Source organism: Cydia pomonella, chromosome 11 (assembly GCF_033807575.1).
Source record: "Cydia pomonella isolate Wapato2018A chromosome 11, ilCydPomo1, whole genome shotgun sequence".
Classification (NCBI taxonomy): Eukaryota; Metazoa; Arthropoda; class Insecta; order Lepidoptera; family Tortricidae; genus Cydia; species Cydia pomonella.
In genome coordinates, this window is record NC_084713.1 from 3,685,729 (window position 1) to 3,711,636 (window position 25,908).

At 33.7% G+C, this 25,908-nt stretch overlaps 3 protein-coding genes across 4 annotated transcripts in view; 2 read left to right on the forward strand and 1 right to left on the reverse strand.

Annotated features, from left to right (window-relative positions):
- The window catches only part of LOC133522653 (protein TANC2), a 262,748-nt gene that overhangs the window by 233,557 nt on the left and 3,283 nt on the right, over nucleotides 1-25,908 (reverse strand). The window lies entirely within an intron of this gene.
- On the forward strand, nucleotides 583-6,298 carry LOC133522543 (uncharacterized). The gene is made up of 3 exons (XM_061857903.1): nucleotides 583-1,111; nucleotides 3,738-3,817; nucleotides 5,621-6,298. The coding sequence occupies exons 1-3, from the start codon at nucleotides 922-924 to the stop codon at nucleotides 6,176-6,178; spliced, it is 828 nt and encodes a 275-aa protein (XP_061713887.1). The 5' UTR covers nucleotides 583-921; the 3' UTR covers nucleotides 6,179-6,298.
- LOC133522651 (uncharacterized) lies at nucleotides 6,928-23,955 on the forward strand. Its single transcript, XM_061858038.1, has 17 exons — nucleotides 6,928-7,108; nucleotides 7,208-7,305; nucleotides 8,282-8,491; nucleotides 10,429-10,630; nucleotides 10,815-10,906; nucleotides 11,160-11,678; nucleotides 12,443-12,620; nucleotides 13,639-13,727; nucleotides 14,343-14,537; nucleotides 15,369-15,570; nucleotides 16,901-16,989; nucleotides 17,635-17,910; nucleotides 18,242-18,511; nucleotides 19,070-19,271; nucleotides 19,604-19,692; nucleotides 19,911-20,420; nucleotides 20,817-23,955. Exons 1-17 carry the CDS (start codon nucleotides 7,021-7,023, stop codon nucleotides 20,892-20,894), a joined length of 3,387 nt encoding a protein of 1,128 aa, XP_061714022.1. The 5' UTR covers nucleotides 6,928-7,020; the 3' UTR covers nucleotides 20,895-23,955.

The window sequence follows — 25,908 nt, forward strand, 5'->3', positions numbered from 1 at the left end:
AAATTACGCAAAACTGAGACAGCAAGTCATGTTAAATTATATTGTAAGTAATTCGGGATTAAATAAGCTTTCAACACATATCTATGAATAATAATCTGTACTTATAAAATTCAAAAATGTATTCTGCAAGTAGGGCTCTTTCACAAGTCATTATTAAAACATTTATAGTAACATCATATAGTGACATGAAAAATACATAACAGCATTTATAAATACAACAGCCAATAGCTGGGTAAACATTACATTATAATAATCTTAAAATAAATAATTACTACAATACAACTGAGATGTATAGTCCCTATGGTTAAAAATACATTAAATCTCAAGATGTAAAAGGCCCCCAATGCCAGAGTACTAATACTAATAAGATTTGGAGGTGTAAAGTCTCTCCAAGTGTCAAAATGAAATCATTTATTTATATATTTAATCTTTATTGCACAAAGGAAAAAAAATCTTACACTAAAAAAAAAATGTAAAAGTAGTTTACTAAATAAATAAATCACGTAATAACTGTTAAGCTAGCAGTCTCATAAACTAATGTTCAGAATACATAGTATAGCCTTTTTATTAGACAAAATCTTTTTGACAGAACGATTTGACTAAGTACTATTAATACTTACATCACTAACTCCACAAACTGTACACATCTTGGTCATTAATATTATCTATGCACCCTAAAGGGCATGGGCCTTCCCCGAGAGCCACAAACAAAGATTTCGTCACCCCATACGTTGTCGCTTTCTTTTACACAATGTAAGAGTGAGATCGATAAACTCGTCCGTCTTCAAGCCACTCCGAACGAAACCCGAAAATAAACGATTGCGATTGCGCAGTCGTAGTTTGGACATTGAAGAACTGAGTAATGTTTTGTTTGGATTATGGTTTTATCTAAACTACAAGTGCTTTTTCGTAACAATAACTATGGGGCTTTCTACATTACAAAACGATTTTGCAATTATAGCAGTGTTTGACGGTAATATAGTGACTGTGTTTCCAAAAACTGAGCGAAAATCAAAGTGGTGTGTTAATTGGATCACGGAAACCAAATTTTGGTACTTAGACAAAGACCATGCTTACGATTATCGAGAAGGAATATTTGTAGATGTTGCCCGTAAGTATGTTTTATTTTTAAGAGTCATGCCGACATTTCTGTTATATTTTTGCTTTTGTAGTCACGAAAAACCATACTAACTTTAAAAGCTTTGTTGTGGTTGTGAGTAATATATATCAAATTGCGTAAAAATATTGTCTATAATATTAATATCCGGGGAGAGGAAAATGGGGACTACTTTGTGATGGATGAAGATGCGGTCACGTGACTTCTTCTCCTAAGTCTTAAGCTTTAGTACTTATAACTATATGTATTTTCATTCAGTAATTAGGGAAGAATACTAAAAACTACAACGTATTAAATTCCTACTGTCTAACAAAACCGATGTTTGAAAACAAATCACTATATCCCTTTCTATCGCATAAGTCACATGACGCGTTCTCTCTTTTGCGTAGACTGACCCTAACAGCGAGCTGAGCGCGTAAAAACAATGAAGTGAAATATCAATAAAACAAAAGTTATGATTTTTCAAGCGTATAACAGATTCATTTGATTTATGCGTGTATAGACTATAAGTAAACATGGCGATGTATAAAAATGTCTACTTTTAAAACATAAGTTTGTCCGATTATTAGAAAGACAATATATCAAAACGTTCAAGTCTAGTCAAATCGAAATATAAAAATGACTATTATCAAAGTATAAAAATGTCTACAATCATAGTATTGTATCATCTATCTATCATGTTTGTATACATCGTCATATTTTATTTTAGTCTATTGTCGCAACATATTTATATTTCGTCTAATATACACGTGGACATTTTTATACTTTGTTAAAATTATACAGCGACGAAATTATTCCAGTGGACATTTGTATACATCGCCATATTTCATTATAGTCCATACACGCATAAATCATTCATTTTCGGTGACACATTCAATTTCAGGAAAATAAACATGTTATTTAAGAGTTTTGGTGTTTCTGATTATTTATTAAATTTGTTGACAATTACTATGGAGTAATATTTAGTAGGGTGGTCCTTATTTCGTCAAAGTTATATTTTTCTACGGGGCACCCGCTTAATGTAAAATCTATGACTAAAAAACGAATGCTATGGATTTCAGAATTTTTATAATCATTTTAGGAGTCGCTACCGTACTTTGAAAATTTGGACATATCATTCAAGTTTTCTTTTTAAATTTTTTTTTTCGATTTTTCATTGTGGAGCGAAGTGACTTATAATAACATTGCTATTTTTTTATATTTATTATTTGTATCTATTAGGAACGGAAAGTATGGGCGCACCTCTAAATCAATACTTAGAACCCCTAAAATATGAATAAAATAATTTAAATAAATAATGTGAAAAATGTAAACATATTTATCATAACCATAGGCTCATTATAAATGTTTTTACAACGTAGTAAAGATTTAATTAAGATTAAAGATACATTGTGTTTCTCGTGCTACATTGTGTTTAGCTATAAATTTAGATAAATATTGGAAACTGTTGGTCTAGAATTAAGAAAAGCATTGCATGACTGTTTATTTCATAATTAAAAAAAAATCTGCGGCGTTATTTAAGTTATTTTATGCTTAGTTGCACAATTATAGAGCCTGACTAATCGCCCCACAACGAAAAATCGAAAAAAAAATCATTTTGTGTTGGGGGGGTCCAAATTTTTAAAGTGCGATGTAGCCAGCTAGCTAGAGTGATAAATGAGAACTAGGTTCTTATAGTAAAACAATATAATAGTTGTTCTATGTATTTATATGTTTGTATATTATATATAACACAAACCTTCTTGAGCTTACTGTGGGACTTAGTAATCTGTGTAAGAATGTCCTACAATATTTATCTATTTATTTAATAGTAAAAATATGTACAAAAGAATAAACTAATATCCGTCAATACGAGAGCCGTATATAGTAAAACATAGCCACTGGCCTTAACGTACATAGATTCGTAGATTCTTGAGGTAACTTCGAGGTAACGAATGTGGCTTCAGATGTCTTTGTATGTCCGACGAAGTGCGCTCACCAGGGTAACTTCAGATAAAAACTTCAGCAGCAAAAATCGGGTAAATAAGTACCGGCCGTCGTACATCTCGAGATAAAACAAGTAGGGGCTGCAATCATGCGTGCTTAAATTTCCGTTCTAAACCTATTCCATGTCTCATTTTGCGAGAAAAACCAGTGACGTACAAATAAGCCTTGGATTAGGTTAACTTAACCATAAACAGGAACTTAATATTATATACAATTATACAAATTTTACCTGCGTTAGAGGCAGCCGCAGCCACATATAAAAATTATTAACTTTTATCATAAATAAATCATGAGAATGGAATAACATTAAATACCTAAGTAAATACAATCAAAGTTTATGTTCAGATATGTAGTCATTCAAAGAGAAAAATATGAGAAAAAAACAAAAGAGGCGCGGAAAGGCTTAGTTGAACTTAGACTTATTGTTAGTCGGAAAGGTTTTTTTTTACCTACGGCCAGTGCGCGAGGTGGCTACACTATGCAGGTTTGCTATGTTAAAAAAACCGTACCGATAAGGGCAAAAACGCATGGATGGAACAAGCATTAAAACTTTGTATTCATACTTTTAAAATGCCAAATTGAGTGTTTTTTTATTTACATTTCCTGTTTTTTTTTAATCCCAATTTGCTTACAGGTGACGAAGGCGATTATTGGAAAATAACTTCGAATCGGATAGAATGGCTTTCCACGGCCTTCTCCGTATTTCCAGATCCGGTAAGCAGCTTTAATTTAAAATCTTAGCATAAAGATATGTTAAACCTTCTTTTTATAAGCTTTTTTTAAACTTGCCCTGTTAAGAAAAAATATATTATGGTACCATCGAGCTTATGATGGGGACAGGAGGTGGCCATAGGAACTCGTTTGTTATAAGAACAACGCAACCTACTTGCGTTTGGGGTTTTTAGAATTGTCTCGATGAGTATTAGATGCCTGTGAGAAGAAAAGTAGAAAGCGCTAGTGGCCTAGCGGCAAGAGCGTGCGACTTGCAATCCGGAGGTCACGGGTTCAAACCCCGGCTCGTACCAATGAGTTTTTCGGAACTTATATACGAAATATCATTTGATATTTACCAGTCGCTTTTCGGTGAAGGAAAACATCGTGAGGAAACTGGACTAATTCCAACATGGCCTAGTTTACCCTCTGGGTTAGAAGGTCAGATGGCAGTCGCTTTCGTAAAAACTAGTGCCTATGCCAAATCTTGGGATTAGTTGTCAAGCGGACCCCAGGCTCCCATGAGCCGTGGCAAAATTACAGGACAACGCGAGGAAGAAGAAGGAGAAGAAAAGTACAGCCAGCGATGAAAGCTTGTACCAAAGATGAAATTTTTGCCAAAAACTTATTGACATCTTAAAATTGCATTAACCGTTAGAGTTACCACGACCACGCTGACTCTGCTTGGCATTTGCAAGGACAAAATGTGGCAATGTTATCATTAATGTCAAATTTATATGAAAACATGACGTTTATAATAACACTGTCAGTTTGACCTGTTCATGTCGCTGCAATAGACGGACTCCCACAGTAAATCCGTAATTGCATCCGTAATATGTACAGTCAGCTGCAGAGAGAGGTGACGCCCCCTGTATGCACGGGGGGTTACCTTTCTCTGGATCTGACTGTACCTACAGAGTGGGCTAGTGATACATTCTCGTAAATTGAAAATAATCGTTTTTATGTGACCGTCGTTTATATCCGTGAGTATCCAAGCACAAATTTCATCAAACAATTTGAGGCTACTGCATCGACACCAAAATCTCGACGTCAAGGACGTGCACATTGAAACAATGTAAACATCGAACGGGTGAGAGCGTCTGTGAGAGCTGATGTGCAGGATGCAGGCGCAGGGCTCGGCGTAAGAGTGCCACGAAGGATTGTGGTTTATGTCGTCGGAAATAAAATCATATCCTTGCTCAATAAAATGGTAGTTTTAATTTACCACAAATTACACTACATTTCGTATACGTCAAAGCACGATGTATATTGATTAATATGTCACATATTTAAATAATAAAATATAAAATTGGGAGTGACTTCATGGAGAGCCATATATCGAACAGAGAGGAGATCAAAGACAGACCGGATAGATTTTATAGAGCGGTATCATAGAGAAGGAAAATAGGTGTTGCCTGTTTATAGGGTAGACAATACATGTAAAGGGTATACTACACGATTTCTAACAAGAGCGGATGCAAGGAACTCGACACGTTAACGAGCTACGGCTTTGGGGTTGCCCAGAACAACTCTAGGACGCATTTTACGGCTTGATCGGCTACAGCCTTACAAAAACGTAAAATTTATTTTATTATCTCAAATTCTAATATACTGTTTATTTAAAAACTTAATATTATTGATAATTAAAAAAATTGTAATGCATTTATCTATCTATGTTGTCTTAAATAAACGGATTTATTTATTATTATTGGCCCACCCTGTATTATTGTTTTCACATTTAATAAACTAATCATTTTAAAACATTATTATGAGAAATAAAACGAGCAATGTTTAATTCCATTCCAGAAAGTAAAAAGTGATGAAGTTCATGAAAATTTACAAGAAAAACTGGATAAAAAACTGAATAAAAAGACAGATGTACAGGAAGAATCATGCATGATAACTATAGAAAATCTACATCTATGGAAACAAATGAAGAAACATTACCCAGTGCAAGTACGACCAATAAACTTTGATCCAAATTGGCCTAAACGGTGTTTGGCTTTAGACCCAAGTTTCTTTTTACCGTCGGCCAATGTGGAACAGAGCAAATTGAAAGAATTTTCTATGGAAGATGAATACCTAATGGAGCCTTATATTAAAAAAACCCAGATGAGAAGTGGTTCCCTACCTATAGTTGTATACCTAACAGAAGTAGAGGTTCTTCTATGTACTGTTTTTTTTTTTAGTTTAGGAAAGGGTTCGTTTTGTTCGGAGTTCCTTTTTTTCAATTTAAATTTAATAATTCATTACTATAGAGGCCAGGAATCGAAGGGTTGTAGGCCAAGTAGATATAGACGACCAAGCGTAGCTAGGCGTAGGATACGCGGCCGGCAACGCAGTTTCTCGACGAGATTGGTATAGTGTTTTTCTCAAACTTGTAATGAAATGGAAATTTGTTTTATTCGTAAGTTTACACAGCTAAAAACAAATTACGAATCTACTATTATTTTATGGTTGAATGCCAAGCCGTTGTGTCACAATTTGACGTTTAAAAACAAAAGAAGGTTGCTTTACAGGCCTGGGTGTGTGAGACTGTATGAAATTCCTTTACATATTATTTCTTCCGGACCTAATTTGAAGTAAGTCATGTCAACATTTCATTGCAACTCTGAGAAAAAACATTTTTCAACCTTATTTGGTTATTTCTGCAACATCGTTTCAATGCAGTAGAAAAAAAAGAAACAGTACTTTTTTTATATTATTAATAAATATTATATTCACAAGTCCTATAGTAAGTAATTTTAATTTCAAAGTAAATAGCCAGGTTAACTATTTCAAGAAATTGTTTGAGAGGCATTTTTTCAAACCGCGACTAGAATGGAACAGACACATAATTATGTTGTTTTTGAGCAAGTAATTAATGCACATTATAATTATATCACAGCTACCTAGCATAACCATAATAACATATATTATATTATCTGTGTGCAAAACATACTTGGCAAGAATTTATGTTCAGATTAATATAGGTATTACGAGTAGGTATATTAATGAAAACTTCACGCCATGGATACTGTTTTGTTTACGGTACTTGATGACTCTCATTCAGGTAATAATTAGGTCCTAAATATACATACCCCGATTAAATAATCCATTTTATTTGGCAGTTTTTAAAAGACTTTTTAAAACAATTAGTCGTCCTAGTACTGTTTAATGGCGAAAGTTTGACGACAAAGATATATAGAAGAGATGAGTTAAATTCAATGGAAATAAACTGGATCACAGAGTCAAAATTATGGTTTCTGGACAAAGATCACAAATATGTTGAAGGGATAGTAATAGCGATTAACCGTAAGTACAATTTTTGTTTTCGATTAGCGGAATAGATACCTCCTTCCTATTATAGGTACCTAATAATATATGTATATTAAAAAAAACACTTTTTTACAGGTTATATTGATATCACAGAATGCCTAATGAAAGTTTTCGGAATGTCAACATTATACACCTTGACCCCCGACAATAATTTCGACAAATTCCCCGACGAGGTATTTAATAATTTACCTATCTACTATGTTATTTTGACAGGATTATTATGTTCTCTGATTTTTCTTGTCCAAGGGACTGTGAGCCATACGATGACCACACTTATCGCAACAATAACAAAGTGAAAACATACCATACGCACCCATAAGTAGAATATCAGCAAAGAGTATGTCGGGTCATGCTCAGTGTAGGGTTCATAATGTTACGTACGTACTATTCTTTCAGAATAGGCTAAACGGGGTCTATTAGTGTATCATGTAGTACATTACAAGCATAAGGGAGTACCTTCGATCTTCCGGGGTTATTAGTTAGTATCATGTACACAAGCGGCTGGACCGACCATGTTTGCTATGGTTTTCGTTTAAAAGTCTTTATTTAGCTTTACTTTCATGATTTTTTGGACCCATGGTTCAAAACTTAGAGGGGGGGGGGGGGCATTTTTTTTTTCATTCGGAGCGATGATTTCCGGAAATAATCACCAAAAAAATGTTGTTGGAGACCCTAATACATTTTGAAGTTCAAAAATTTATCACTCATTTTATCACTGTCAAAGGTGCAGCAGTAACGCTACTGCATCAGTAAAAATAGAAGATTGGGACAATTTTTATTGAAATTGATAAATTGCGTGTCAGATACAACATTCTAATCGCACGTGCAATGCGGTTGTGAAGCTAGCAGTTGATCAATAGATATTTCACGATTCCCACTACACAATGTGTTGCAGTCGCCATCCGGATGTAACCTTTCCGATACAATATAATTATGCAGGTAGTTTTATTCATACTTATACTGAATGAAAATATGCAAAAATGTACGAAATTTTACCTAGTTAAGCAAATTAATAGCTTAATCGTGTGGATTAAATGTTAATGTTATTTTTATTTAAACTTCATTTTAAGTAAGCGTCTAAACAAGATAAGTTTTTACTGTGTTGAATTCAATTAATACCCTCAATTATAGTGACTTGTTATATTCCAGGATGTACATCTATTTGAAGTGGGTACAATATGTCGTCAAAGGCATACAGCCATTCATAATAATGCAATGACAAACGAGGAAAAGTCTCACCATTCTGCAAACATATGTAAAACTCGGTTAGACTTTATAAAAAGAAGAAACCATCAGCGTGAACAAAGCCTTGATAGAGTGATCTCCAATTTAAAACAAAATTATGGAGTTAATACACAGGTAAATCCTGGACCCGACCCACATAATAATTATTATTTTATTTTCAATGAACATTATTTATCTCTCCCTTAGGGTTTGTATAGTACATAGTTATTGGTGCTCCGTGGGATATCCTGCTGTCATATTTAGCTATATTTCGATTTATTATATATATATATATATATTTAAATGTTTGTTTATCCACTCACATGATTCCAATTTTTAACTGTGTTTCTGCTAAAGCATTTGCAACGTTTCTTTTTATGCCATAAAGATAAAAAAACTAAAAAAATATTTTATGCTATACTTATGTGCTGTTATAATAAAAATAATAATTAAAAATACATAAAGTTGACCCAATGAAATAATTACAGATTTTAAGTAGAAAGTTATTTTTTATAAAAAATCTAAAGCGATAACATATATTTTTTTGTACTCAATTTAAAGGAGACTTTATCAGCTTTCAAACGATATTAAACACTTTAATAGTTTTCCTTCAAAAATGCTGAGTATAAGTAATTCAGTTTCCGATAAGAAACTTTTGAATTACTCAACTTGCCGTGAATCAATACGTTATGTTCATGATTTTTTTTTGTGGCGAATTTAGACACTCAAGTACTAAAATATAGTCATTTCATAATCTGATACACTTATTATCTTTGATTAAAATGCATAATATTAATACTGTTCTTGTACGTTTTCAACAGAAATGATCTCTGTTGCTACAGGCACCAGGTTGTACTTACAGATCACCGTCACATGTTTCGATCGCTAATCCTGTGTAATACGTTACGATTTAGTACATTTTATGGTTTATTAATGTATTTTAATACTAAAACTGTTAAACGATTATTTGGTAATCTTAGAAATGTGGGGATTTAAACTACGAAACACGTCCAAAAACTACTGAGCTATTGTTTTGAAGGGAGATTTTTTGATTAACAATATTAAGTAGGAATAAAATATAGTTTTAATCTAATAAACGAATACACGAAGCGGTGGTGGCCGAGTGGATATGACGTCCGACTTTCAATCCGGAGGTCGTGGGTTCAAATCCTGGCTCGTACCAATGAGTTTTTCGGAACTTATGTACGAAATATCATTTGATATTTACCACTAGCTTTTCGGTGAAGGAAAACATCGTGAGGAAACCTGCATACATCTGCGAAGAAATTCAAAGGTGTATGTGAAGTCCCCAATCCGCATTGGGCTAGCGTGGGGACTATAGCCCGAGCCCTCTCGCGCATGAGAGGAGGCCTGTGCCCAGCAGTGGGACGTGTATAGGCTGAATTATTTATTTTATTTTTATATAAACGAATACACGATGAGTATTTTAATATATAATACTACTAGAAATATGTTAATTTGACCACTTACGGTATTTAAAAACACACAACTACTTTTCACATACGCACTTCTCAAACACCTTGCAAAGTAATGTAGATAAAAAAATACTTTAGTTAGTCCTTGTGGTTGAAACATTTATTTAATGTTGTCACGTTGGTAGTCTGTGTTTTAAAAATAGTTTATACCGTATCTGTGCAGCCATTCACAGATAAAAAATCAAAAACCGCATACACCCCGTTTGGTACCCGGAGCTGCCATGATCATTTTAGAGGTGCCCAATGTTGGAACCTCTAGCCACCAGAATCATGTGAGTGGATAAGTATGTCTATTTATATTTCTCATATGCGTATGTTTATTCACTGTAATTGTGTGTTTGTGAATGTAGGCTTCATAACGTTTTAGCAACCCTAGTTTTTCGATTAACTACTCTGTTTCCGCTACCCAAAGCGATAAGACTGCCTGTTGTTGTCTGCCTCTACATTTAATCAATTGTTTCTTTTCTTTTCTTGTATCTTTTTACTGAGGTGTGCCAATCTGGTGCCAATAAAGAGTTTTCTATCTATCTATATATAATTAATGCACTAATAAAAGTTGTATTTATTGTGTCGCAGAATGGAGATTTCGAAAGTACACAACTATTAACAAAATTTGCGACTATCGTACTAATATTCAATGGACGAGGTTTGAGGGCTGAATCACGAAGAAGTTCTGAATGGGTTGCTAACGAAATTAATAGTATAACAAAAACAAAATTTTGGTTCCTGGATAAAGAAGAACATACTTATTGTGAAGGAATAGTGGTAGCCACCTGCAGTGAGTTCTTTACTTAATATTAATCGAATATTATACATAATTTTTACCTTTATTTCATAGAGTTTCTTTTTATTTTTGATGTAATCAGAATACAAAGTGTAATGAGGACTGGACGTGTCAGAAATTAAATGTTGTTAAATCAAATTACAGAATTGACTGCTAACTTTTATCGTTTTCGTTGCAGGTTATGAACATGTTCTTGACGTGAGGATGGCTTTAAGAAAATCAGAATGGATGAGGCCTCAACATGATAATTTTTGGCAGTTCCCCAATCCGGTAAATATACTATTATGAGTAATGATATATTTCCATAACAGACGAAAAAAGTATGAAACTATTTGAACATTATTATTGTGCAAATTATTTAATTATTTTCGGCCGAATACTCGTAATAGTAAAAAGAATACTTTCCCTATTTTTGTATTGCGACAAAGGTGTTATATTTTTAAATTTTCACTTACATGAGCTATAAATAAAAATTCTTACCTACTTTAGTTATTGATGATTTGCTATGGTTATTTTGTGGCAGAATGTAAACCCGTTTGATGTCCTTAAAAAACTCAATCAAAGAGAAGCCCTGATTGACATTGAAACGGTGGAAAAGTCATCCAGGAAGCAAGTGCAAAGTCAGCTGCAAGTAGTATCCGAAAGTCTTCAAAAGTGGATTTGTACCTGGCTAAAAACTAATGATTTAAACTTTACAAAAAAGTTCCATATGGCTGAACTCAAAGACTCTGAAATTAGTGAAATGAGTATTAGAGCTGACGCCCAGAAACTCACGGCGATCGAGAAATTAACACAAGGAGAATTAATACATCGTTCTGCTAATAGAGAACATAGTGAACAAAACACTGTGACTACCTTCATTAAGCAGAATACATTTGAGAATCGGGGGATAAAAAGGCCCGCAGCAGTTGAGGCAAGCATCGTTTCAACGAAGAAAAACATAATGGAAAGACTACAAGTCGAAACTACGCAAAATAGAGAAGAAATTAAGAAAACTGCAACAAGTCACTCAAAAATAAATAACTACGCTACAAATCCAGAGGTAATGCAAATTTATTAGTTATTTATACAACTAATAGTTGGCTTCATCTGCGTGGATTTATTACCCGAAACACACTTTCAACTCCCATTTGATTATTAGGTAGGGACTGAATTTTCAATAGCACTAAAATTATTTTTCGTATTTTCTAATATTTTCTCTTTCTACTATTTTCAAGTCCCTACTCAAATTGTTTCCGTCCCGTTCAAATCTTTCAACCCCTTTTTAACCCCGCTTATTAGGAGATGAATTAACAAAAACGCTGAAATCACTTTTCTCTTATTTTATGAATATGTCTTATTACAAAGTTTCAAACTTACACTTACATTTCTAACTTAATATAACTATAAATTGATCCTCATACAAACTTTCATCTCCTTTTGACCTGCTTAGGGGATGCATTTCCAAAAACGCAGAAATTGCTTTTCTTTCTTTTATTATACATAATACCTATTCACGAAGTTTCAAGTTCCTAATTTAAATCCTGATTCCCATATAAACTTTCGTTCTCTTTTTAACCTCCTTAGGGGATGAATTTTTCGAAATCGCTGCTTATCTCATGTACACTTTATAAATGCAACCTCGTGTCCATATTTCAACTTTCTAGCTTTTGTAGCTTCAGCTCTGCGTTGATGAATCAGTCAATCAGTCAGATTAGGACACACGCATTTTTATATAGATTACTTATCATGTAAGCAGGACGCACATTTTATAATAATAATGTAATGAAATGGTCCAATTATAACTTGATTGATGTTTTCTTTTAGAGACCCGTGACAGCAGAATTTTCCGTCGTAGTAGTTTTTAATGGCAATCGGTTGGAAGTACAGATATGGACTAAAGCACATTTAAATTATAAGGGGGTTAAATGGATCACGGAAACAAAATTTTGGTGCCTAAATAGTGAATACTTTTATCAGGAGGGGATAGTGGTAGCTCAGACCGGTAAGTAAATATAAAAAGCATTTTGAGTTTTTTTTTCCGGTAAAATAGTATGTTACGTGCGAGATGCACTGCGATAAAAATAATTTCCTAAAGATATGTCAGTGTCGAAAGTGGCGTTTTAGTTTAAAGAAACGTACCACATATCTAATCCATATCGCGTCTTTAGCAAATTTTTGAGGTATCTTAAAATTAGAATCGGGCTGAAAATTAAAATCTTGACTATACTGGGTATTTTAAAACAGTTATCAGCCCATTAGCGCCAATTTACCCACTTTTAATTATTATAAGAGTTACGAGCATTTTAAAATTAGTATGAAATCTGTTTTTCCCTCCTAATTTCTATAATCATCAAAAAATCGAAAAAGTCAAACGTAGAGGCATAGCTATGGTTAATATACATCAAATTGTGCAAAAAAAATCATAATGTCAATATACAGAAAGGACAATGGGGACTACGTTTTTATGGAGAAGCGGCCGTCCTCTTTCCTCTTAACGAGGAATGGATTAAAAGGTTTATTAATTTTATTTTATTTCTATGAGCCTAGAGTGTTTCCCCATCATCGTCAAGGCTAGCCGTGATCTGACCCTGGGTTCGATTTTATGAGACATAATATAAACAAATATTGAACTGGTGACCGAAGAGCTGGCTTCCTCGCACATAATGTATCAGTATTGCGATACAACGAGGAAATGCCACCAGCATCAAGGGACTGGTTCAATGCCTCAAGGGCCTATTTTAGATTTAAGCTAAAGATAAAGATATTTTATTATTCAAGTAGGCATATTACAATGCGCTTATGAACGTAAAATAAAGCTACACCGGCTCTAATCCTACGCCTCTGAACCGAGAACATTTTGAGGAGGGTATCCCAATAAGGACCGGCAAGAAACTCGCTAGTTATATTAATCCTCTGTCTAAATCCATTATGTATATTTTTATTGTAAACAAAATGTCTGTCCAACAAATATTTAAATAATATAGTACATATCATCTAAAGAAAACTGCTTTCCTTTACAGAAAATGAAAATAATATTGACTTGAGAATAGGCTTAGAGGAGACAAAATGGATAATGCCTAATATTAATTTTGACACATTCCCGGATAAGGTATTTAGCTATTGCAATTACATATATGATTATGTTTTTGTTAGACTTAAGTTACTCAAATATTAACAACGAAATTTAGATTAATATTTGTACAGTGTATTTGCTCACGTCGCTGGTTAATAATTCGAAGATTCTTTTATAATTAGGTTAAGTTTAAGCTATTATGGAACCCTAAAATATACGATAACTTTACGCACATATCGGGTTTGAGTCATTCACCGCTAAGCGTCGAGTTGTGTGTGTGCGTGTTGCATATACACACGAAAAAATCTGCATATTATGAAATAAAAATTTTTTTTCAGCGACTCTATTACTTCAGCCTATATATTATAGGATGTTCTTCAAAAAAGTAGTGTACAGGTTTTTAAAGGGTAGGCAACGCGCGTATAACACCCCTGTATTTGCAGGCGTTTATAGGCTATGGTAACTGCTTACCATAAGGCGGGCCGAATGCTTGTTTGTCACAGACGTGGGACAAATATTAATATTTTTTTGCCCGAGATACGCTTTCTCCTAGTTAAGGTGCAAGTAATACGTCGCTTTAATAATATAAGATTCTTTTCAATCAGTGAATTATGATAAATTACTTTTACGAGTATTGACTTGTTATTCCAGAGAGTTCCTCAAGAAGATGTGCGTAAACAAAGTGATAAATACCGACTTGAAGTTTATAAAAATGTACAGTTTTTCACTTTTGAGAGGCAATGTAAAAATTCTAAAATATCTGAAGGTATTAAGTACTTCGAAGAATTGATAGACAAGAGGGATAATCAGCAAGAGGAGTGTGCAACAGCGACACAAAAAAAAACGGTGCGTTTCATTTCCTTGCACTTTAGATATACTGGGTCTTAGAGCTTTATTCAATATAGATATTACCGTACAGTCAGCATCAAAAGTAGCGGATGAAACAACTCGCCAAAAGTATCTGATATTCCGTATAAATTTTCCAAATGTAGATAATTTTCAAAAATATATATTTTACAGTCTTAGTTGTTCTATATTAAAGACATCACTTTTTGTTAAGCTGTTACAGAATGGTAGATACATATGAAGCGTTATTTGGTCCGCTACTTTTGATGCTGACTGTACATATGGTGCTACTTTTCCGCACTAGTGCGTAAATTAGCACATCATGTAACTATGTCGAAAATTTAAAGGGTCATATGTGCTGTAAAACGTTGTACGATACATGTGCGAATAGGTAATTCGCAACTCGTGTCGATTTAAAACACTCCCTTCGGTCGTGTTTTAATTTATCGCCACTAGTTACGTATTTCCTATTTTTTCGCACTTGTATCGTAAATAACTATTTTAATAATAGTATTTTATACAATCATGATATAATAGAGAGATTTTCAGTCAAAAACCGTGTTTGGGCAACGAAGCTTGCGAGTTGCCGAAGTAAGGTACGAGATTGAAAAGCTTGATTATATCACTATTGTATACATTACTTTTTCTACGAGTCATCTAAAATTATACTTTTTTTCCTATGAAATTGGTCATTTTTTTATAGTTGACTACAGCGTATCGAAATGAATCTTACAGTTGAGTGGGAATCCATACATTAAAGGACGCAATTATAGTTTGGTAAACGAAATGTTAATTGCAGTCGACCTGTAGAAAACAATTTTTTTGTTACAGAGTGAAAACCTTGGAGTTAAAGAATTACTAACAAATTTTGCTACGATTGTAATATTATATAACGGTAAATCTTGTACGTCGAGAATCTGGTCAAAAAAATTTTGTCTGTCCAAGAGCATGCAGGTGCTTACAGACACAAAATTTTGGTTCTTGGATAACAATACTTTTGATTATTTTGAAGGAATAGTTGTTGCAAAAAGCGGTGAGTAATATTTGACAAATATAATTAGTTTCACAAAGAAATCTAAGTATATCAAATTTAATAATAAAACTGTTTCAATACATTATAGTCTAAAATCTCTAAAAATGAACTTTTGACACATCGCAACGCCCGAAGAACGTAAACGCGCAAGACACTTTGAAATTATAAACAAAATCCTAAAACGATATTACCTTGTCATGTACGTAAACACAATATTTCACTTTTCATAAACATAACTTAATGAATGTTTCTTTATATCTTAGTTATTAAATATTTTACGATAACAATTTAGAATGCAAATAGTTACGGTCTACGTCTTTTTTTTTAAATTTAGTGTTGTGACCATGTCTGCTGTTCTGATTCATGTAAAATTTCCGTAAGTCGATAAAATCGATTATGTAATCAATAGGCAATAAAAATATATTGTATTAATTATGGAAATATTATAATGTCATACATAATTAGTAGATATCAATTATTAATTTGAAAAGATTTGTGATACTAAATATATAGGCATATAACAAGAAAAAATCTGTTGTAGGAAAATCGATTCGGACAATTCATAATTAATAGCTAAATTTGACACACGATACGTGTTAGCCCCATGGCAGATTTTTTTTTTTGTTATATGCCTTTATATTTAGTATCACAAATCTTCTAAAATTAATAATTAGTGATGGCCCTAATTACGTCAATACTCATGTCAAAAGTTCATTCTTAGAGATTTTATACTATAATACTCGTAGTCGTGTTAAGGATGATTCGCGCTACAACGCTCTGGGGGGCGATTTTTGAATTTCGAGTGCTCGATTTCGTCAGTCAAAAATCTGTAGAAAACGGCGAAATGATATTTTTGAAGTAGGAGCGATAGAAATTGGGAATCCACTGGAACTTACCACTCGTTTTCAATTCTATTAGTAGAATTTAAATGCCTAGTAGTGGAGATATTATTAAATGGAGAACACAAAATCGAGCGATCGAAATTCAAAAATCGGCCCCCAGAGCGTTGCAGCGTGAATCATCCTTAACACGACTATTATAGTATAAAATCTGGGCCCGGGCCGGGGCGCCCGACTCTTCTTTCTTCACAGTCTTCTATACTCGTAGAAACATCCCGATCACCTGCCATAAAAAAAAATGTTGGATTCCTCGTCCTGGGCCCGGACCGTTCTCGCATGAGTCATTCTTTAGTCAATAATATGTATATTACATTTTTCTACAAAAATATTCGTGAGCTCTGCTGCTAATGTAAAAAAAAATGAACTATAGGAAACATCAAATAGTATTGCCAAATGTACCTAAAAATGTGAAAACTCATGCTTTTTTGCAGATAATGAAGCCTCTCTAGATTTAAGGTTGGCTTTAAAAAAAACTAAATGGATAAATCCTAATGATGACTTTCATCAGTTTCCAGATACGGTAAATATACTTATTAAATATCATTCGGTATCGATACTATCTCAGGTTGATTGAAAAACATTTAATTTTACTTTTTTTGGAGTATTAAAAGTAGGTATTGTAGATAGATAGATAGAATACTCTTTATTGGCACACCTCAGTAAAAAGATACAAGAAAAATAAACAATTCATGAAATGTAGAGGCAGACAACAGGCGGTCTTATCGCTAAAGAGCGATCTCTTCCAGACAACCTACTAATTGAATAATTTAGTAAGTATTAATTACAAATAAAAAAAAATGCTATTTTCCACGCTAGTGAGGTGACAATTAACATAAAATTTACATTTATTTTTAAAAGTTTTTTTTTAGAATAAATATAAGTTTTATGATAATTGTCACCTCACTAGCGTGGAAAATAGCATTTAATTTTGTTTTAATTTATAATGAATACTTACTAAATTATTAAATTAGTAGGTTGTCTGGAAGAAATCGCTCTTTAGCGATAAGACCGCCTGTTGTCTGCCTCTACATTTAATGAGATGTTTACAGAAAAGGTAATTTAAATTATTGAAATACATACACTTGCATCACAGCCAAAAGATGGCTTAATTCTTTAATGTATCATGCTATGTTACTACATTTATATGTATTATTTTTTATTGCAGAATTTGGACCCCTTTCAAGTACTTTATAAACTACGGAAGATGCGAGACAATAATTATAAAATTAGTGAAGGATCATTCATTAGTCGGATGGACCTAATATCAGAACGCATAGTGGAATGGGAACGCATTTATTGTCAAATGCCCCCTAAGATTAACCACGTCTCTGCTATAGGACTCTCAAATCAGAATCAGTTATTGAAAAATCTTACAAAAGTATCTAATAAGCCAACTACGCTAAATGATACCAAAAATAATCTATCCCCTCTGTCAGAAAAGGTTAGTATTTCGAAATTAAATGTATTTTAATTCAATTGAATAAATTAATGTTTTTATTAGGGTTCCGTTCCCAAGGGTAAAAATGGGACCCATTACTAAGACTCTACCTGTCCGTCTGTCTGCTTGTCTGTCACCAGGCTGTATGTCATGAACCGTGATAGATAGACATTTGAAATTTTCACAGGTGATGTATTTTTGTTACCGCTAGTGGGGTTACCATACAACAAACATGATATTTTGCCGTATTTTGCGTAATGGTACGGAACCCTTCGTGCGTGAGTCCGACTCGCACTTGTCCAGTTTTGTAATATAATTATTGTTTTAACCTCAGGATAAAAGTGCCTATGAGCATCGGACTGCAGCGGTTGAGAAATCAACACAAGAAGCATTAATACAACGTTCTACAACAACACAGCCATCCATCAATAATAAAGAAAAAAGTGAACAAAATACTATTACTACATTGATTAAGAACGCATTGGAACGACGGGAGGTTAAAAGGCCCATTGCAGTTGCGGTGAACGTAGTTTCACAGAAAAAAATAAAAACAAACGTCGAAATTCCACAAAATAGAGAACAATTTAAACCAATTGCTCTTAAGGTAAAATTTACTCATTTTGAAGCTGTGCCCCTATAGTTTATAAAATTAATAGTTGAGCTTATAGCCTGCTTAAGAACAAACCAAATGTTTTCTTCTTGGAATCTCACACAAAAAATCTGCCGTATTTTTTTTTACATAATTTTATAGACAAATTATGTTTTAAATAAATCTGATTTTTACATCAATTTGTGAAATTCGAATGTCATCTGATCTACCTTATTAGATTAAATAGAAATAATTAAGACAATAATTAAGTTTTAATAAATCATACAAGGTTGAGGGGGGGCCAAATGCGCCTGCCGTTTCAGTGCGCCTACTTTTATATATCTATGGGTACACACACACACACACATATACACATATATATATATATATATATATATATATATATATATGTAGGCGCACTTCGCAGGTGAATCCTCACTCTTATAGTTTATCTTAAAAAAAAAAAGATTTATTGTAATTATTTAATTTTGGCAGATAAAAGGTAGTTTAAGGAAATATTTTTAGATGGTACAAGGTTAAGAATAAAGTTGTATGATATACCTTTTTTTTTAGTATAAAAACCTAGAAGCCGTTGAGCCGACAACAGAACTTGCCGTCGTTGTATTTTTATTTTATGGCAAATTCCATTCAGTCAAATTGTACAGAGAAACTGATTGGCATGACGAAGACATAAGCTGGATCACACAGAACAAATTTTGGCTTCTGGACAAAGAAAGTCACCTGTATTGTGAAGGAATTGTTGTAGGAAAGTGCGGTGAGCATACATTTATCAAAAATTCGTCTTGCACATCGATGTTCTTGTGAAGTTGCACATTGTTGCTGAGGGATGGAAAGAAAGGCAAGCCTCGGTCTGGCATCTAGGTACCTCGTCAGAAAATGCCTGTTGCCACCAAGGTATACATAGTACATGCTCGGAAATACAATAAACATATACTATATTCATCATTTCCGAGCATGTTAGGAAAAAAAAATATTTGTCTAACGTCTATTGTATATATCTTGTATCCGTTATCAAAAATTCGTTTTGAATTGACGAAAGTGTTAGTCTCGAAAATAATATATTTAAATAGTTTTTTTTATTTGCAGACAAAATTGATGCTCCTATATTAAAAACAGCTGTAGAAGATTCAGCAAAGACTCATATTAAACGTAATTTCCAAATATTTCCGGATGAGGTAGGTGTCTTGAGTAAACGACATGCAAGCTGTTACAATGTCATGCTTACCAATTACAAACAAACTAATTATAGGTCATATTAATAATAAATTTGAAACGATCATTAAATCTATTGAATAAAATTGACACATTGGTAGACCGATTTACCAAAAGAATCAGATTTAATAACTTTCTAAAGTAAGAGCCTTGAACCAGTTTTTGTTTCGTTGTATTTCAGAACTTAAAGGCTGCAAATGTGATTGATGCATACAATCACAGAAGAGTCACCATTGACAGTGAGATGAGTGAAGATTCTACCGTGAAAGCCGAAACTTTACGAACAATACTTTTAAATTATGAAAAGTGGATTTTGATCTGGGGCAAGCAATACGGCTTAGACCCAAATCATTCAGAACCTCCGGATCTTTCTATTACTACGGAATCTCCAAAGAGCAGTGATGAGAAACAAACAAGCGAAACTCTTGAAATATCGAATATTCATCACCAATCTGAGGAAAGTGATCAGAAAAGACGAGTGACGCGAGCAGCAGTGCGTGCGTTAAAAGATGGACGTTCATTATCTCCACAGGCGTCATCGTCACACGGCGCAAATACTGTCTTACTTAGTATGTCCGCACGCCGGCCTCGAACAAGGCCTTCGAGAAGCAGACATCAAACAAGTGCTTTGAGAAGCAGGCCTCGAACAAGACTGAGACGCAACAAACGTGAAGTCAATTTACAATCAGAAGTAAGTAGCTTTGCTATTATGTTTTCACTTATCTCATACTCAGCGTTAGTAATAGGTACATATACGAAATACAGAAATTAATTATTGTATAAATCGAACAGTTGATTATTATGACTTATTTCTTAAAAACAACTTCAGACGTCACAATAAAATTGCGAAGCAAAGAATAAGTAAAGTTACAAGCGAAGGCAAACCGCGATTCGCAGAGCTTTGACACACCGTTGGTTTAAAAAAATCGCGAGTGTCTGTAAATATTTGTATATACGTATTATTAGTTCAAATGTTATATTTATTATCACATATGTAACATGTAAATGTTTCTTTTCTATCTATCTCTTCTCCCCAAAAATAAATATGTTTTTTTACTAATAGTAGGTCCATTACATTTATTTTCAGGGCTTCATTTGCAACAGAAAACTCACAAAATGGCAATTTCTGCAAAACATCGGACTTATTCAATCGTACCGTTCTTAATTTGGCTCTGATATGCGGTGCGAGAAATATGCAAGTTTCGTTAAACTGCCGGCTACTAGATTCAGCCAAGTATTTTATTGTAGTAAACATATGCGGAGGCATAATTATGCGTTACAAAAAAAAGTAATTTAGTTCGAAATTCGCCAATCTAAGAGCTATATGATATATTTTTGAATAAGATGTGTGTTTTTACACTTGGCAGTACAACTTACTGAACTTTGACGATTGATCAAATACCGCAACGCGTTTCGCTACGTTACAGAATATTACGTAACGAAACTCACACAAGGATTCTTGCTGTTGTTTTATTAAGTATGGCATATTTATATTGTAATTCGATTATCAAAGCGATGAAATCATTAAGATATTTCTAAGTATATTTTAAGAATTTTTACTGTACCAGTAGCAGCGCGTAGCACTAATGCGTCAATCCTGATGGAAAACTGGACGGAATAAATAAATAAAAAATATTATTTCGTCTCTAGAACAACACTTAACTCTGTTTCAATAAGGTAGGATATTAAAAATAAATCAGATCTCGCAAAATACCGAGATCTTGCGATGTTGGACCTCTAGAATCTTGCAAATACCGAGATCATGTTGCAAGATTGCAGTCCCCAAAGGACATTAGGTATATCTATGCCTGTTATTAGTTTATATAGCTTTTTAAAACAAACGAAATAAAGCATAAACAAGTTTTGTAGGAAACAATTATCTCGCTGTATCTTTTAACTATATTATCTGAAGCTACACTACTGGTAGAGATATTCATTATCCTATTGTAAGTACAAAGTTTAGAGCAGTCTAGCCAGTCGTTTTAAAATGAGAGCGTTTGTATGGAGAACCGTCCTGCGGACTCTTAAGAATTATTGTGATAAACACAATTATTATTCACAATAGGGTTGTTTCCAATTTTTCGAAACGCTTGTATCACGTTCTATATTAACTAAAAGTTGCCCTAAAATTTAACTGTTATACTAAAAACGGCTTTAAATATGTTAATTTAACAAAATATATTTTGACAGATGCTTTCGCGCCCAAAACGCTCTTTGAAAATTGTGTGACGTCACAGTTTACGGTTTGACACATAACTACATACACACGTAGAAGATACGAACTGTCAACTGACATTTGTCATTTGTTGTTTATCGCTTAACTGTCAACAGTGTCAATCCGAGAGTTGTGACGTCATCAGAATCTTCCAATAACGTTTCTAAGTTGGTCACGTGACGTGTGCCAAAAGATATTTTAAATTCAATATTTGCAAAAATATGGTCATTACAGTATAGTACATTACGATACAAGTGCGAAAAATAGGAAATTAGAAACGAGTGGCGATAAATTAAAACACGACCGAAGGGAGTGTTTTAAATCGACACGAGTTGCGAATTACCTATTCGCACATGTATCGTACAACGTTTTACAGTACATATTATGGCCCTTTAAATGTTCGACACAGTAACGTAATATATTCTCGCACTAGTGCTATAAAGTAGCCCCATATGTACTGTAAAAAGTAGTTTAACATGTTCTTATAATCCAAAAGAATTTATTGGGATACAATTCTACCCTGAGATTTGTAGATGGAAACAACCCTATTAGGTCAACCTTGACCTGCTATATATAACATATGGTTTGTCGCGAAATATTTACAGAAGTACCTATGTACTATGTAAGAGATTTGAGGATTTTTTTGATATTTATGAATGTATTTGTATAATGAGTTAATGTCCTTTAAATAATGTTACCATATAACGATTTCTTCGTTTAAGCCACAAATAGGTTAGTCATGTCAGTTGAAAGCCGAGCACCTAATAGAATAAAGGATGATACACGCTAGAAAGGCCCAGGTCCGGGCCACGGCGTCCGACACTTTATTTTCTTTAATAGGGAAGAATAGCTTTGCGATCCTAACGAAATAACGGTACTTTTTGTATGTAATTTCCCGCCTCTAACTTTTGAATTTGGACATAGGTCCAAAAAATATGAAAAAAATCGTGGAAGTAGAGCTTAAGAAAGACATTAAATGAAAACTATAGCGGACATGGCCAGTTTAGCTGTTTTTGAGTTATCGCAAAAAAAATCTCCTTCATAGTAAAAAGACGTAGACGTAATCCACAGTTAAACGTTATTACTACATTATATGGGTTTTTAAACTTATTTGGCATTATTCATGTAACAATTTGCTTGTTTTACTCATTCTATTTTTATTTAATATTTAATTTGTCTAACAGTTTCATTGGCTGTATGAATAAAGCCGTTCGTTGACTATTGGCAGTTTTAGAACGAGAGAGTAAAAATTATAAAATGTGAGAGGCAATCCCGCTTTAATGAACCAAATCACTTTAAAATGACTGCAGGTTGCTAAAATATGTGTTTTATTCATCTATATAGAAATCTAAATGTTTTTCGCTATGAGATATGTATCTTTAGACATGCAAAGTCTCCGATTGCAAGTAAGTTTGTTACTTTAATTATATAGGTCCTTATTATGCAAATTTGCCTATTTGTTTAACTCGGGTGAAAGGTACCGTTTCATCCCTTGGTTAACAATCTACTATAATTTAAGCTCCAGTTTAGCTTATTGTGACGGAAGAGTAACTACGGAACCCTACACTGAGCGTGGCCCGACATGCTCTTGAAGATTTTATTTACCTTTTCTTTTACCCTTTCGTAGTTCGTACCTTGATCCTTGATTGTACCGCCACCCAGGTCAAAAACTCTTGGCAGAAACCTAACCTACATCGTTAGCTATTACATTTTACTGCACTGCCATATTTTATATAAAATGTTTGCTATTATCTAGTTTTATATTATATTTCATACCTAATAATTAAATACATTTTATTATTAAGAATGGAGGTTATTTTGTGACATGTTTTCTCCTCCAGATTTTATATTAACCAAAGATAATGTTGTTTGTTGTTGTTGTCGTCATGATGTATTTTTGTACTTAAATAATAAAGACTAAACTTTAATTTTTAGTTTTATTTTTAATGTTAAATTATACATAATAATCAGCAATCAGTAACAGTAATGATCAAACGAAGGTTTGGCGGTTTGAACCTGATGTGTATATTAATTATAATAACTAATAACCTTTGAAACTCTAAGTCCATGGGGTCCCAGCGCGCACAAGTTTTTTGCAGAAATGCGAAGCGTCTGTATCATCTGACATATACTCCTATTTCCTATATTCCAATAAGAATTTCTCCCACGCTCAAGAAATTTGCCAGCAGCCTTAAATTCGCGACAGAATAAGAATATTCTCACGGAAAATAAATGCGAAGAATTTCGTTGCTGAATTAAGGAATCCTATTCACAACAGGCCGACTGAATGGAAGCACTGACGAATTCAAATTGTCTTCGTTTTGTTTTCTTGATTAGACAACCTTTTTTTGTAATGTTAATTATTGCAATGGCGGTTATAAAATGTTATATATCGTATGACAGGGACAACATAATAAAACACTATCAATACTATCATGCTGTCCCTGTCACACAATGTTATATAACTTTTATAACAGCCAATCAGGGGAACTTTATGGTGAACCATAATAGCAAAAGAAAGGGAAGAAGCTGTACTTTATAGCTTTACTTTTCAATAGGTATGCTTTGTAACTAAAAGGCTTTCGAACGTACATTGACATCAGAGTGATATTCGAATCATGTTATTTAGCTATCGTGCATTTCGCTCGTTCTTGTCCGGCGCGGTTGAGATGCGCGATAACTAAATAATCAACATGATTCAAATATCATTCTGTCAGTGTACGTTCGAACTGGTCTGTAAGTTTCTAGGTTTTAATATTCTTAGGGAGTAATCTACTCCCCTAATACTACTTATTAGCAAGATTTTAATTAACATTCGATCACCTGATTAGAAAAAGGAAGGCATATTCAAGTAATAGCTCTTGAGTCTCATAACCTGTCATTAGCTTTCTCATTGAAAGGCTAGGAATGAACTGGTAAGAGAGCTTAATGAATTTTCTACGTCTTTAAGGACGGCGGTCAATTACTGTCTGTACTTACTGCGGACATCTATCAAGATACTATCAGTATAGTCTGCTGCATTAAATACGGGAAAGAGCGAATGAATTTTCATATTTTATACTAAACAACAAGCATACGGCCTGTCTGTGGTAAGCAGTCTCCGTAACCTATGTACGCCTGCAACTCCAGATGAGGAGGGTATTTTCCGAAAATACGTTACGACCTTCAAACCTTACAAGAGCGTACTCCCATGTCAAAAGCAGGCAACGCACTTAAAACCCCTCTGGTGTTGCGGGTGTCCATGGGCGACGGTAATCGCATACCATTAGGCTGTGCTGTAAAACAAGATACCTGCATCTCACTTCTTCGTATTGCTGCGTCCCTGTCGTCAATTACTGTACTAAGATATGTGAAGTGCTTTATTAAACGTAACCAAGTTGAGTTATTTTACTTTGATTAGAGAGATATTCACTAGAGGCATAATTCTAGGCACGCATACATTGTTTGGGTGTATTCCCATCTGTCTCCGCTAGGCACATAGGCGCTACATACAAATCATTCCCATCTGTGCGCGGGCACAACCAGCGGTTACCAGCGCCATACAACAGGCGGCTCTTGTATGGCGCTGGTCACGTGGGACAGGCACAGATGGGAATACACCATCAGTTTATTCCGCTTATTAACTTTTTAAAGTTGCCAAAAAATATTGTAACAACTCATATTCTCGTCCCCTTAGGGGTCGAGTTTTACAAAATCGCTTCTTATATCTGGCGGTTCTGGGATCTTGGACCACAACTAGCAGTACTCAAAAATTCTTCTACTTGACGCTAGATGTCGACTACAAAATAACTCGCGGTTTGGGTAACAAAAATTATGTAAGAGCATTTTACTTTCAAATTACTTACGATTTTATTTTATTTTATTATGATAAGTAATTGATATCTGGTTGTAAATGGATTTGATATACCACTTCCTTTCTGATATTTAACTCCCCATTCCATATATAACGATACTTTTACCTAAA